We start from the raw sequence: 14,517 nt of genomic DNA on the forward strand, positions 1-14,517 counted from the left end.
GAATGAACAAAATACCGACACTTTAAGATGGGATGAGACCTACGGATTATTCCTTTTGCTGAAGGCTCCAATATGGTTCATCCTAGAACTGATACAGATCCTAGCTTCATTTGAAATTGTAATATTTTGTTCATCATAGATTTCCTGCATTCATTTCGGATTAAAAAACACTGCATCGAACCATTATTTATGTTCATTACTGGGTTTTTTTGGCACCGCCTTGAATTTTGGGCCTTGCTCACCTCACCCTACCCTGGGCTCCTCCTCCAGATGTTAGAATCGAGGTTCAGAGGTGGTGAGTGGCTCAGGTTGGAAGAGAAGGGCCCAGGGAGCAGGAGAGAGAGAGGCTCTCACACATATTGGTTGTGCAGGCAACAATGCAGCAGGCATGTGAAACCTCCATGGATAAGGTCCCCATCCTCACAGAGCTGATGTCTTGTAACAGGGGAAACCCTTTTCAATCAAGTAGTTCTCAGTTAATTATTTAATTACAAGTGGGATAAGCACTTTGAAGGAGGAATGTAGGAGCCCAAGAATCCCTAGGATGGAGGCTTGACATGCTCTGGAGGGTCCTGGAAGTACTCTCTGAGAGAGGAAAATTTGAGCTGAAACCTTAAAGATGAGGAACGTGAACACCAAGTAGTGAAGGAAGAAGAGAAATCAGCATGTGTAGAGGTCCTGGGGTAGAAAGAAGCTGACGGGTTTGAGAAACGGAGAGGAAGCTTGCGAGTCAGTCCAGGCTGATTCTGTAACAAACATCCCCTAAGTCCGAATGGCTAAACATATTAAAAATGTATTTCTCAGGGGTGCCTGGGTGGCTCAGTTGGTTAAGCGTCCAACTCTTGATTTTGGCTCAGGTCATGATCTCATGGTTTGTGGGGTTGAGCCCCGTGATGGGCTCTGTGCTTACAGTGCCGAGCCTGCTTGGGATTCTCTTTCTCCCTCTCTCTCTGCCCCACCCCTACTCGTGTATACGCGCAGTCTCTCTCTCTCTCTCTCTCTCTCTCAAAATAAGTAAATAAACCTAAAAAATGTGTTTCTCATTTGCCTCACAGTTTAACATGGGTCAGGACACTCATCTTTAAGTGGTGAGCTGGGGATCCAGGGCTTTCTACCTTTAATACTGCAGAAAACCAAAGAGGTGAGGACTGTGTATGCCTGTGGTGTGTATTACTTCTGCCCACGTTCATTGGCCCAGCACTCAATCCAGGGAGAAGTTGCTGGGCTGAGTACTCAGGAAGAAGAGGAGGGACACAGAAGTTGTGACTGGGTCAGCAGCCTCTGCACCGGGAAGGAGGCCAGGCGAGGCAAGAATTTGGTGGTCATGGTAAAGACCGGCATCTACAGTCTTTGAGTAGAAAACCCAGCTTGCACTTGACCATAGATCTAGGAATGCATTTTAAAAATGTTTATTGATTGATTGATTGGTTGAGGGGGGTGGAGAGACAGAGAGAGAGAGAGGGAGAGAGAGAATCCCAAGCAGGCTTCGTACTGTCAACACAGAGCCTGATGCGGGACTCGAACCCATGAACTGTGAGATCATGACTTGAGCCGAAGTTGGATGCTTAACCAACTGAGCCAGCCAGGCTTCCCATAGGAATGTATTCGTATAAGAGCAGCTGCCAGCCATGACCACTGTGCCTCTCCCTGGAGAAGAAGCTATGGTGCCGAGAACCCATTAGGATGGTCAGGTTCCCGTCCATGGCATGAAGGTGTGGCCCTCACTCTCTTGGCCTCTTTTGCCCCAGCTCTGGTGTCCCTGGAAGGGAAAGGGGAGAACTCTCACATTTCAACAGACCAGGCATTTCACTCTCAGAGCTCAGGTTCCAAGGGAATGTGATCCTCAGAGCATGTCTAGTCTCTGGTTTCTAGAAGGTCTAGGGAGCAGGTTGGCAGTGGCTGAGCTAGCCTCATGCATTTGACTACTTAGTCAAGGGCTCTGGGTTAATAATGGGTCAGAGACTACCCATTTGCTAATAGGCAAATCCTGAGCCCAGATCACCATCCCCAGGGTGCATCCTTGAGGACTTCTTTGCTCTGCCTCTTGAACCTGTTTAAGATACATAGGCTTGTCTTGTGGCTTCTAGGATGCCCCAGCGGGACAAACACATGGAACCCCGGGGCCACGGATCAAAATCTCCAAGTGTGGAAGTCCTGGAAACCTTTTTAAAATTTTTTAAGTGTTTTCTTTCTTTCTTTCTTTCTTTCTTTCTTTCTTTCTTTCTTTCTTTCTTTCTTTCTTTCTTTCAATTTTTTAAATGTTTTATTTATTTCTGAGAGAGAGAGAGAGAGGCAGTGTGAGAGGAGAGGGTAAGAAAGAGAAGGAGATACAGAATTGGAAGCAGGCTCCAGGCTCTGAGCTAGCTGTCAGCACAGAGCCCAACAAGGGGCTTGAACCCACAAACTGTGAGATCATGACCTGAGCTGAAGTCGGATGCTTAAACAACTGAGCCACCCAGGCACCATGTTTTACTTATTTCTGAAAGAGAGAGAGAGAGAGAGAGAGAGAGAGAGCGAGCGTGAGCAGGGGAGGGTCAGAGAGAGAGAGACACAGAATCCGAAACAGGCTCCAGGCTCTGAGCTGTTAGCACAGAGCCTGACGCAGGGCTTGAACCTAAGAACCGTGAGATCATGACCTGAGCCGAAGTCAGACACTTAACTGACTGAGCCACTCAGATGCCCTGAAACCTTTTTGCTATTTTGAGGTTGGGAGCAATCATTTGGGCCACCCTGGGTGGTTTCCTTAATTTCCCCCAACCGAGAGAGACCATGAGACACAGTAGGAGAAGCCCAGACTTTGCAATAGGATGGGCTGGCTTTGCCCCTTCCTGGCTGCGTAACCTTGATCAAGCTACTTCGCTGAATGCATTCCTCATCAGTCAAAGAAGGGGTGCCTGATCAATGAGATAACCTACAGGTGCTCAGTAAGTGCTAACCATCATTCTCTTGTGGAAGAGAACCCAGGTGAGAGGCTCCCCAGTGCACAAACTCCTCCCCCCCCACCCCTCTCTGTCTCTCTCTCTCTCACACACACACACACCACCTTCCTTGCAGCTGCAGCCAAAGGGATCCTGTGAAAATGTGCATTAGATTGTTTGCCATTTCTCTGCTCAGAGAAGTCTCCCAGCGACCTCTCATCCAAAGTCAGAGCCTTCACCAAGGCCACGGGCCCAGTGAGGTCCGCCTCCTCCTCACTAGCTGTCTCTCTGGATGTACCTGTAACCATGCTCCCCCTTGCTCCCCGGGCTCCATGCTGCTCCAGAATGCCCAACACACTCCTGCCCCAGGAGTGCCATGCCTTCTGCCCAGGATCCATTTCCCCTTGACATCTGTCTGCCTGATTTGCTTCCTCTCCTTCCCATCTTTTCTCCAAGACCATCTGGTCAAAGAGGTCTCCCTGGCCACTCTGTTTTTGTTTTTGTTTTTAAAATGTTTATTAATTTTTGAGAGAGACAGAGACAGAGTGTGAGTGGGGGAGGGGCAGAGAGTGAGGGAGACACAGAATCCGAAGCAGGCTCCAGGCTCTGAGTTGTCAGCACAGAGCCCGACGTGGGGCTCGAACCCACGAACCATGAGATCGTGACCTGAGCTGAAGTTAGATGCTTAACCGACTGAGCCACCCAGGCGCCCCCAGCCACTCTGTTTTGAATGGGGCCCTCAGTCCTCTCTCTGTCTCTTCCTTGCTTTATTTCTTCCATAGCCTGACCATTGCCTGACACACTGTGAATGTGTTTTGTTGATGATCTCCACTTACAGAGACACAGTTCTACAAAGTCAGGGATTTTTTTTTTTTTTTAATTAAAAAAATGTTTATCTTTCAGAGACAGTGAGTAAGTAGGGGAGGGAGATAGGATCTGAAGCAGGCTCTTGCTGTCGATGCAGGGCTCGAACTCACAAACTGAGATCATGACCTGAGTTGAAGTTAGAAGCTTTAACTGACTGAGCCCCCCAGGCGCCCCCAAAGACAGAGTTTTTTGGTCTATAACGTTCACATTCACAGCAATCCTCAGTGCCTAGGCATATATATAGGGGCTTCATGATGTTTGTTGAATGAATACCTGAGTGGAAGCAAGGACTCAAGTTCAGGAGGGGTGCAGATTGGGGGAGTGAGCCTGGCATGAAGGACAGTGTCAATTTCCTTTTTCTCCAAAAGAAAGAATTGGACCCAGGAGACCATGAGCCAATTGTGCATATCAGTGGCGAGTTCCCGCCTCCATGCATTTTTCCAGGGTGAGGGTCACTAACTCCTGGCAGACATTTAACAGAACTAAGTACCGGCCCTACGCAGGTGTTTCATGGTCGGATCTACTAGGCTCAAATCCTTACTTTCTAAGAACCCACGATGCTGACATTCCATGATCTTATTCTAGTCTCAGCAGCCACCGGGGTCCTGGCCCCAAAGAGGGGGCCTTGGCAGGGTCAGCCTGGTGGGGAAAGGCTGCCTGTGGGTGGGAACACGGCAGGGAAACTTCCTTATTACACGTGCCGCTTTCTTCTTTTTATATACAAGAAAATAGACGGATAGCAAGTGTGACAAAATGTGAACAATTGTCAATGCTGGATGCAGGGCACAGGGGTGTTTATCACAGAGAGCTTTGTACTTTTTCTGTATTTCAAAAATTTATTTAAAAAACCCCATGGATTTGGAGGTGGGGAAGGCAGCTAGAGTTTGGGATTAGGCATAGAGAAGCTTTATCTGGGGGACCGAGGGACCCGCACTTGAGTCTGTTTCCGGTGTGTGTGTGGGGGGGGGCAGAGCCCTCTATCCCGCCCTCGCTGCTCCCCCTTCCCAGGTCTCAGTTTCCTGCCTTCCTGGGGAGCAGGGACAGGCTGAGAGGCCCCGTGCTGGGGGTGAAGCTAATTCATTAGTGACGCTCCATAAGGGCTGGGCGCCCGCGGCGCCAGCGTGATTCATCAACATGATTGCCCCGATGCCAGCCTGCGTGGGCCCGGAACGCCAGCACATTTTACCTTTACCCACTGAGAAGGGCCTGGTGGGAGGTGAAGGTACATGATCTACTCGGAGCAAGAAAAAGCCTCCGAGAAAAAAGCGGGTGGGTCCCCTGTGCCCTTGAACCCAGAAAGCTCTGCCAGGCTGGGGCTGGGCTGCAGGGGCTCCCATGGCTGCTGTCCATGCCAGCAGAGCCCACGAGGCTGCCTGGTGCTGGAGTGCCAGCTCTGAGCATGTGGTGAGGGGCGGGGGCTGACTGGGTTGCCTCCTCCACAGCGAATGTTCCCTTGGGGAAACTGCTTGGGGGGGGGGGGTGGAGGGGGGAGGTGCCCAGCGTCTTCCCCTGCAGCCTGGCTGGCATTTCCTCAGCTTTCTAAGCCTCTGAGGTGTCACCTCTTCCACAGAGTTCTCCCAAATGAGGAGAGAGAGAGAGAGAGATGGACTGAGGCTTAGGGGAGGTCTAGAAGGAGCTCAGAACCCTCCACGCTCCAGGTGTGGTGTCTGGGCTCCAGTTAGTCTCTGCCTGAATCCCCTACCTTGGCTTAAGTCCTGCCTTCATTTTGCTAATGTCCCTCCCAGGATAGGGGTCCGTGGCTGGCTCCTGGCTCAGAGCAACACCTACCTCTCTTTCTCATCACCTGTTCACCCCATGCCTTTTCCTTCCTTTATCCAACCAATATATATTGTGTATCGAGCAAAAGAAGTCAGGAAGGAAAGGAAGGAAGGAAGGAAGGAAGGAAGGAAGGAAGGAAGGAAGGAAGGAAGGAAGGAAGGAAGGAAGGAAGGAAGGAAGAAATTTGGCACTGAGGGGCGCCTGGGTGGCTTAGTCGGTTAAGCATCCGACTTTCGCTTAGGTCATGATCTCACGGTTCGTGGGTTCGAGCCCCACATCGGGCTCTGTGCTGACTGGCAGCTCAGAGCCTGGAGCCAATTTCAGAGTCTGTATCTCCCTCTCTCTCTGACCCTCCCCTGCTCACGCTGTCTCTCTCTCTCTCTCCTAGAAATAAATAAAACATTAAAAAAAAAGAAATTTGGCACTGAATAAACTCATTTATATAAAATTCAAGACAAGGCAAAACTGATCCATGATGATAAAGGTCAGACTCGTGGTTGCCTGTGGGAGGTGGGGATTGACAGAGAGGCACAGGGGAACTCTGAGTGATGGAAATATTACACGGGTGTTTACATTTGTCAAAACTCATCAAACCATACACTCGCCATCGATGCATTTCACTCCATGTAAATTTTGTCTCCACTTAAAAACTGTTAAAAATGTGGGGCATCTGGGTGGCTCAGTCGGTTAAGCGTCCAATTCTTGATTTCCGCTCAGGTCATGATCTCACGGTTCATGAGTTCAAGCCCTGTGTTGGGCTCTGTGCTGACAGCATGGAACAAATTTGGGATTCTCTGTCTCCCTCCCCCGCTCGTTCTCTTTCTCTCAAAAATAAATGAATAGGGGTGCCTGGGTGGCTTAGTCAGTTAAGCGTCCAACTTTCGCTTAGGTCATGATCTAGAGGTTCGTGGGTTCGAGCCCTGCTTCGGGCTCTGTGCTGACTGCCATCTCAGAGCCTGGAGCCTGTTTCAGTCTGTGACTCCCTCTCTCTCTGACCCTCCCCTGTTCACGCTGTCTCTCTCTCTCTCCTAGAAATAAAATAAATTTTAAAAATTTATTAAAAAAATAAATGAATAAACATTTTTAAAAAGTTAAAAATGTTCACTGAATACTTACGATGTGCCAAACACCTGTCCCTGCAGGGAAGAAGACATACTTATCTGCCCCTCCCCCCCCACTCCCGGGGAAGCTTACATTACAGCTTAGTGGTTCTTATCCACACCTTGCGCTGGCCACTGTTCTCTGGGAATGGGGGTGGGTTGAAGGATAGGTTGCTGCCTGTACACAGTCACTTACATGGTCACACAAGCCAGGGTCAAGGGAAGGCAGAATAGAGGAGGCACTGAACTTGCAGACTCCGCTGCCTGGCTGTAACTTCTACTCACGGTGTGACCTTAAGCAAGTTCCCTAATCCCCTTAGGGCCACTTTCCTCATCTTCCTTATGGCATTAATGATGCTTTCCTTGTAGTTTTGGCATGTAGTTTTCTCTCCCTTGTGAGAAAATTCATTGCCACAGTTGGGCAATGAATGGGATCATCATTGTTTCTAATTTTTTGCTTTTAATTTTTTAAATGTTTGTTTATTTTTGAGACAGAGACAGAGCACGAGCAGGGAAGGGGCAGATAGGGAGACACATGAATGGGATGCAGGCTCCAGACTCTGGGCTGTCAGCACAGAGCCCAAGGTGGGATTCGAACTCCTAAAACCGTGAGATCACGACCTGAGCTGAGGTCGGACACTCAACAGACGAGGCACCCAGGCGCCCCACCATTGTTTCTCTTTATTGATGTGCTACGTGATTAAGAGCACAGATCCCAGCCACTCACCAGCGGGGTGACCTTGGGCAAGTCCCCCAGCTCAAATCAAACCCTCAGAGCCTCGGTTTCTCCACCTTTACAACTGGGGTATTGAGGGTACCTAGCACGTCAGACGTGTTGCAAAGATTCACTACAACGCCCTCAGTACAGCGCAGGGCACATGGCAGCTCGCAGTAAATGGGAGCGGGTGTTTCTGCCAAGATCTGAACCCGAGGGGAGAAGGCAGCGGCAGGCCGCCGTTGGTGGGAGCATGCGCAAGAGAGTTACAGAATCAGAGTGGTCATCCTTGGTGGCGCTCAAAGGAGCTCACGTGTCCCAGTCCTCTGCCCACCGCAGCCACGCACAGACCTCGCACACAGCCGCAGGGGAGGGGTGCGGCAGGGGACTGGAGTGCGAATACACTCACAAGGAACCTGCTGGGCAATGAGGGCGGGGACTGGGGGCGGAGCCAAGTCCCCACAAATCCTCAGACGCGACCCACCGCGGAAAGGGCCAGAGAGTAACACTGTTCCGAGTTACTATCCTAACGTGACCCCAGCGACGAGAATGGGAGCAAGCCGGCCCTGCCCGCGCCCCTCAGTCCCTCCCCGAGAGCCACTTGGCCAGAGTTCTGGTCTCGCGCCGGGTCTACAAGGTCCGCGGTTCTTTCCTACTTGCCGCTCCGGCTTCCACACCACCGCGCACGCCAGAAGGCTCTCGGGGCCAGAGGTGTAGACAGCGTCGGACGTCGAGTCTGTGTTGGCACGGTGCCAGGCTTTCGCGGCGCGGACTTTGGGTTCCCCGGGTGCGCGCGAGCTTCCGGACGGGTCGCCTGAGCCGGCGAGGGGCGGGCCCGGGCACCCGGACCCCACTTAGGTGGCACCTTGGCCCCGCCCGGCCCCGCCCCCCTCGCCGCCTCATTGGCAGCCGCACTCGCGTCGGGGGTTGCCAGGGCGACGGGTCGCGGAGCCGCGAGGAAGCGCGAACGCGAGGCAGTCGGCCGCCGGCGGTGGGAGCGGGGGAGGCCCGAGGGCGGGCGGCGGGGCGCGGCGGCGGCGGCAGGGCCCCGAGCGGGCGCCTCCTCCCGGCCCGGCCCCCCCTCCCGGCGCAGAGGCAGGCCGGGGCGGGGGGCCCCCACCCCGGAACGCGCGCAGCCTCGGCCCCGTCGGGGAGGCCCGGGAGCGGCCGGGGCGGGGGCGATGCCGGGAGGCGGCGGCGGCGGAGGCGGCCCCGGCCGGGGCCCGTGACCATGGGCATCGCCGAGTCCACGCCGGACGAGCTGCCGTCGGACGCCGAGGAGCAGCTGCGCAGCGGCGAGCAGCAGCTGGAGCTGAGCGGGAGGCGGCTGCGGCGGCTGCCCAGCGCCGTGTGCGCGCTGAGCCGCTTGCAGAAGCTGTACGTGAGCGGCACGGGGCTGCGCGAGCTGCCCGAGGAGATCGAGGAGCTGCGCGAGCTGCGCATCCTGGCGCTCGACTTCAACAAGCTCGAGCGCCTGCCCGACGGCCTGTGTCGCCTGCCGCGCCTCACGCGCCTCTACCTGGGCGGCAACCGGCTGCTGGCGCTGCCCGCGGACTTCGCGCAGCTGCAGAGCCTGCGCTGCCTCTGGATCGAGGGCAACTTCCTGCGGCGCTTCCCGCGGCCGCTGCTGCGCCTGGTGGCGCTGCAGTCGCTGCAGATGGGCGACAACCGGCTGCGCGCGCTGCCCGCCGAGCTGCCGCGCATGACGGGCCTGCGCGGCCTCTGGCTCTACGGCAACCGCTTCGAGGAGTTCCCGCCCGCGCTGCTGCGCATGGGCCGCCTGCACATCCTCGACCTGGACCGCAACCGCCTGGGCGGCTTCCCGGACCTGCACCCGCTGCGCGCCCTGCGCGTCTTCTCCTACGACCACAACCCGGTCACCGGGCCCCCGCGCGTCGCAGACACCGTCTTCCTCGTGGGCGAGGGCGCGGTCGAGCGCATGGCCGAGCGCGACGAGCCTACGCCCCGGCCGCCGCCCCGGCGCCCGGCTCGGGCTTTTGAGGATGAGGAGGAGGAAGACCTGCTCATAGGGGGCGGTAGCTCCCGGGCTCTGGGGCCCGCGGGGGGCAGCCTCCCCGCCCTGGAAGCTGCCCCAGGCCTGGGCACCTGAGCCTGTGCTCTGGGTGATGGACTTCGGCCATTCTGGGAGGAGGGGCTCCGGGAAGGTCTGCGGGAACGGTGGACCCCTACCCGGGGGCCGCGGAGGGACCACTCTGGGCAAGCCGTAGGGACAGGCAGGCCTGGGGGCCGTCTTCACATACTCCTGTTTGGTAAGGAGACCTCTACATGGCTGATCTCTGGGCAGTCCTCAGCCTGAGAAGTCCCGACTCGGTCTAGTTCCCTAGATGTCTGATCCTCTGATAGAGTCACGGACACCACAGTAGAGATGTTGGCTTCCTCCTGGAAACGAGGGTCTCGGCTCTCCACTGGCTGAGTCTGGATACCCAGGCTGCCGCACCAACCCCTTCCTCCTGGAGTCTGGATCTCCTAGACCCTACCCTTTCCCGTGCGGGAGCCGCTACCTCTGGGGTGGTCCACACGCCTGTGTGAGTCAGAACTGCCCTTGGAGAAGGGCCTGGGCCACGCGGGCAGGGGCTTGGGACTGGGGCCTGCGCCCGGGACAGAAGTGGCAAACTGGGATTGGGGCCCCAACCCCGAAGCTGCCCTCGCCCCTCCACTGGGGCTCATCTGCACACCCTCCCTCCCCCGGGCCCTCAAATTTGCATGGGGAAGGGGGGCTCTTAGAAGGCAGGGTCTCCACCACCCCTAACCCCCACCTTGATTCTGTTCTGTTCTCTAGGCGTGTGCCTGGAGGCTTGCTGGGAGAAGCGAGCTCTCTCCTTTCCCTGCAGCCTGAACCTTCCAGCTGTCAAGTTTGAAAAGAAGCCACTGTGCCTGTAGGGCCTTCTGCGCAGAAGAGAGAGGCTCTCTGCCCTGGGAGGCTGCCCCCCAGCCTCTCCCACTGCCTGCACTCTCCATTCCCTTAAATGGGCACAGTCAGGGTAGCTGGCACGGCGTGGGGCATGGGACAAGCCCTGTGTGCCTCCACTCCGTCACCAGGGACAAGCCTCAGGGGGTGAGGAGTGGGGGTCCTCTGCAATCCCCCAGGGCCAGATCTTTCCCATCCAAGCAATAATGGGAGGAGGGGGCCAGGGCCAGGGACACTCAGGGACACTGGCGGGGCAGGGGCCCCACGCGTTAGTGTTTTCTTTAGGATGAAAAAAAACTGGCTGTAAACATAAATTATATTTCTTGGAGAAAGAATGTGCGTTTCCCACATGCCTGTTTATTTATAAGCCTTGGGAGGGAGCACCGGGTCCCATCGCTGTGGGGAACCTGGGCTCCCTCTGGCACTGCCCTCTTGCTCATGTGCCCCATGTGCTCTGCGTCAGATCGGCCCTGGCCAACAGTTGTATCCTGTCTGGGGAAAAAGTGCTTGTCCTCAAGTCACAAATAGCTTTGGCTGTTCAAGGCTGGTCTCCTGTCTCGCTCTAATGGACTCTGCCTGCCGGGCACCCCTCTCACCCCCTTTTCTGTCCTCTCCAGCTTAATTCTTAGGTTCCTGACTCTCCGTATAATTCGAATCTCCCTCAAGCTGGGCTGACCTTTCTCTCTCCTTTCACTAGTACTCACCCCCGCCCCCACCCCGCTGTGGTTCTGTTCTTCCCTTCTTCTGTCTCCCTCGCTCCATTTTCCTTTTGCTTAGCCTCTCCCTCTTTATTATTTTTTTTACTCAGGCATCGTATTACTTTCTCCCCTCATTGTTCAGGGAGGGAAAAAAAGATGTAAAGAAACAATGATAACACCTCAAGCCTAGAGGCCCATTTCCCATGAGAAGATGCTGCCAGGTCACCATCGCCATGGCAACACGGCTGATGTCATACAAAGCCCAAAGGTCAAGTCCGGCCAGGCAGCTCTGTTGGTCACTGGACTGGGCCTGGCTTAGAAGGAGGCAGGGGATGGATCTGGAACAGTCAGCTTGCAAGTTAAAGAGAAGACCATTGAAAGGTCAGAGGAGGGACACCTGGGCGGCTGGTTGGTTGGTTTCGGCTCAGGGCGTGCTCTCACGGTTTGTGGGTTCGAGCCCCACATCGGGCTCTGCGCTGACTGCGTGGAACCTCCTTGGCATTCTCTCTCTCCCTCGGTCTGCACCTCCCCTGCTTGCTCGCTCTCAAAAAGGAGAAGTAAACATAAAAAACATAAAACATAAAAAACAAAACAAAAGCAAAGGACAGGAAATGCTGGTGGGTGGGAAAGATTGGAGGCTGACTCCTGCTTAAAGAGGAAGAGGTGTCTGGGGCTTGGCCACAGACCTTATCCCTCCCAGGGCTCCTCAGGGGCCCATGTTCCCCTTGATGAGGCTCCATCAGGGCCAGTGGGCCTTTCTAGGGTCTGGAAACTTGGAGGAAGGAATTTGAGATCTCAGATCACTCGAGGTAGCAACTGCAGTGACCAGAGCTGTTGTCTTTCTTTTGCTCCCTGACTCATACCCTAGCTTAGAGGAAATAGCTCTGGGGGCTGGACTCAGAAGGTTCCAGTCCCAGTTCTGCTCGTGGCCAAGTGCTTTTGAGCAAGTCATGATCCCTTGGGCCTCAGTTTCCCCATCTGCCTACACGGTGTTGGGTTTATTCAGATCTGATGCTACACAGTGTTTGTCTACCTTCCTTTCACGCAAATCCTAGATGTAGGGGAAAGTCGGGGTGCGGAAGGAGCCATATTCACTCTGGACTAATAGCCCGGATTTCCTTCCTCTCTCTGGTGTGTTTCCCTGTACCTCTTTCCCTGGTGCACTCGCCTGAGAACTCGAGGGGGGACAAAGGCCACACGAGTAACCCTCAGTTCCCGGCTTTGCTATTTGCGTGCTCTCCATCACCAGGAACCAGTTCCTCCTGGGAACTTCGAGAGTTTGGTTCAAGTGGGTGCTGATGCCTGGCTTGAGAGCACTATTGAAGATCTCTGTCTCCATATGGAAACGGAGAGACCAGGGTAGGAAGGGGCCATTGCCAAGGACATCTGGGCATCCCAGATCCCCCCTCAGTGATGAAGAGAGCATGGCATTGGGAGTCCTCGCCCACCCCCTGCCTAGCTGCCTGTGACTTCCCACTTGGCCTTGGGGGAGTAAGGAGAAACGGGGAAAAGACTTCTGGAGGAGTACTTGTTACGACGGCCATGTCTGCACTGCCTCACGTGGTCTGAGGCGGTCAGCGGCGTGTGGGTCTTGGGAGACCAAGAGCTGTATGTGTGTTAGGGAGTTGGGGACAGGAGCAAGGAGGCAGGCAGTGGGGACAGTAATGACAAGTGAGCAGAGGCAGTGGCAGGGCTAGGAACAGGCCCGGGGAGGGAAGGGACTTGCTCATCAGTGAGTTTCGGGCCTCCTAATTCAGTGCTCAATCCACGCTACAGGAGATCCACTCTTTCCTCAGCTGATGGTCAAGGTCTCGGTGTGGAATGGGTAGGACCTGCTCTTGCCCTCTCCCAGAGCCTCTCCACGGCCAGATCCGGTCAGCAGAGTGGCAGAGACTGGTGTGTGTGTGTGTGTGTGTGTGTGTGTGTGTGTGTGTGTTGTGTGGATCCTTTCTTAACTTTGTTACAGTCATCCTCTGCTTCCCGCCCACCCTCAGGAGCTCTGGAAAGCAGGGTACAGTGTTTGGGAGTGGGGGACCCTGCCCAGAAGCCCCTCCCTGCTTCCTGTGCCATCGCATCGGCGTGCTCAGCCGCCTGTCCCAAAGTTTCCTTAAGACACACAGCACTCTTGTCTGAGGATGGACATTTATTGGTACGCCTGGGTGCACCACACAGAACGTGTATTCAGACAGGGGTCCCTGCCCAGGGGGGCTTACAATCTAAGCAAAACACAACACACACACACACACATACACGCACACGCAAGACACAGACACGGGGACCGGGGCATCTTTAAGGGACACGGATGGCCAGGGCAGCCACAGGCTGGGGCACACAGCATGTTCAAGCGTTGCCCTTCTGTTGTCTTTGGTGGGGGAGGGAGAGGAGAGCGGAACGTGGCCCAGGATGGCCTTCCAGAAAGCAGCAGCATCCAGGAGGGACTTGCATGAGGAAGAGGACACCAGAGACAGAGGTCCCAGGCCCAGGGAGGAACGGGCAAATTTCTTGGATGAAGAGAGAGCCAACAGAGTGAAGGCAGGAGAAGGCAGAGTCCAGGAGGAGCCCCTGATCCCGGGGCAGAGGCTGTCCCGTCTGCCAGGCTGAGCTGTCCCTTGCTTCGGGGCCCAGCTTTCCAGAGCCATTGTTCCAGAGAGATCCCGAACAGAAGTTCTGGCAAGGCGTGCTCTTGAGGCTACTTACCTGACCCTAGGGCTCCCTCTGATCTCTGGGACAGAGATCAGAAGCCAAAAGGGAAAGAAAAACAACCCTCACCTATTAATGGGACACTTAAGCCAGGTTTTAAGGAATTGATGGGGCGGAAGGGGAGAAGGTGGGCAGCCTCAGGTGGGGGTTCTTGGTGCTGCGCAAGGAAGCAGCTAGCTGCTCACCCCCAGTGCTGGGGAGCAGGGGTGCGACAGCCCCCTTCACTCTGGAGGGGGCAGGGCTAGCAGGTGGACACGTGGTATCAGGTGCATTTGGTCCTTTTGTGTCTGCGACACAGATAGCACCTTCCTTCTAAAGTACCCTGAGAGCTGCCAGGCCTCAGTTTCCCCCGGGCTGTGTGTGGGGAGGGGAGGGAAGGGGAGAGGGTGGTTATTGCTTTTTTGTGAACTAAGGACACCGGCCCTGGGCGAGGAAATAACTTGCCGGGGATCACAGTGACTATGGAAAGAAGACACAGGGGCCCAGTTTCCTCAGACTGGGACCGGCCATGGCCCCTTCTGAGTGGGAGAGACTTTCCTCATCCGAAAGAATTAAACCAGAAAAGGGCAGAGAGAAGCCAGAGATCCAGCCGACAGACCTGGAACTCTTTCCTTGTCCCAGCAAGGACCGGGAAGCAGGCACTGGTCTGAAACCACAGTGGCCCAGCCGGCGTTCAGGGGACAGTAAGGGTGGTGGAGGGCCCCGCTTCGGATTGTCGGACGTGCCTTGGAGGGTGGTGATGGCCCCCTGGGGACTGAGGGAGGCTGGGTGCCCTCGAGGACTTCAAGGAGGCTCAAGTCCCGACAAGCCT

General features: G+C 55.3%; 1 protein-coding gene across 2 annotated transcripts; it reads left to right on the forward strand.

The window, feature by feature from the left end:
* Nucleotides 1–8,580: 8,580 nt before the first annotated feature.
* Nucleotides 8,581–10,643, forward strand: LRRC10B (leucine rich repeat containing 10B). Of its 2 annotated transcripts, none has more exons than XM_039253500.1 (2): nt 8,581–9,925; nt 10,180–10,643. In XM_039253500.1, exon 1 carries the CDS (start codon nt 8,611–8,613, stop codon nt 9,487–9,489), a length of 879 nt encoding a protein of 292 aa, XP_039109431.1. In that variant the 5' UTR covers nt 8,581–8,610; the 3' UTR covers nt 9,490–9,925; nt 10,180–10,643. The 2 variants fall into 2 exon arrangements, with proteins under 2 accessions (XP_039109431.1, XP_039109433.1); XM_039253502.1 differs by having other exon boundaries at nt 8,581–9,649.
* The last annotated feature ends 3,874 nt before the right edge of the window (nt 10,644–14,517 follow it).

Source organism: Hyaena hyaena, unplaced genomic scaffold (genome assembly GCF_003009895.1).
Source record: "Hyaena hyaena isolate Hyena2069 unplaced genomic scaffold, ASM300989v1 scaffold_456, whole genome shotgun sequence".
NCBI classification, from domain to species: Eukaryota; Metazoa; Chordata; class Mammalia; order Carnivora; family Hyaenidae; genus Hyaena; species Hyaena hyaena.

Bases quoted from the DNA above. Each gene is read 5' to 3' on its own strand.
- LRRC10B (XM_039253500.1), top strand. From the start codon at position 8,611: ATGGGCATCGCCGAGTCCACGCCGGACGAGCTGCCGTCGGACGCCGAG.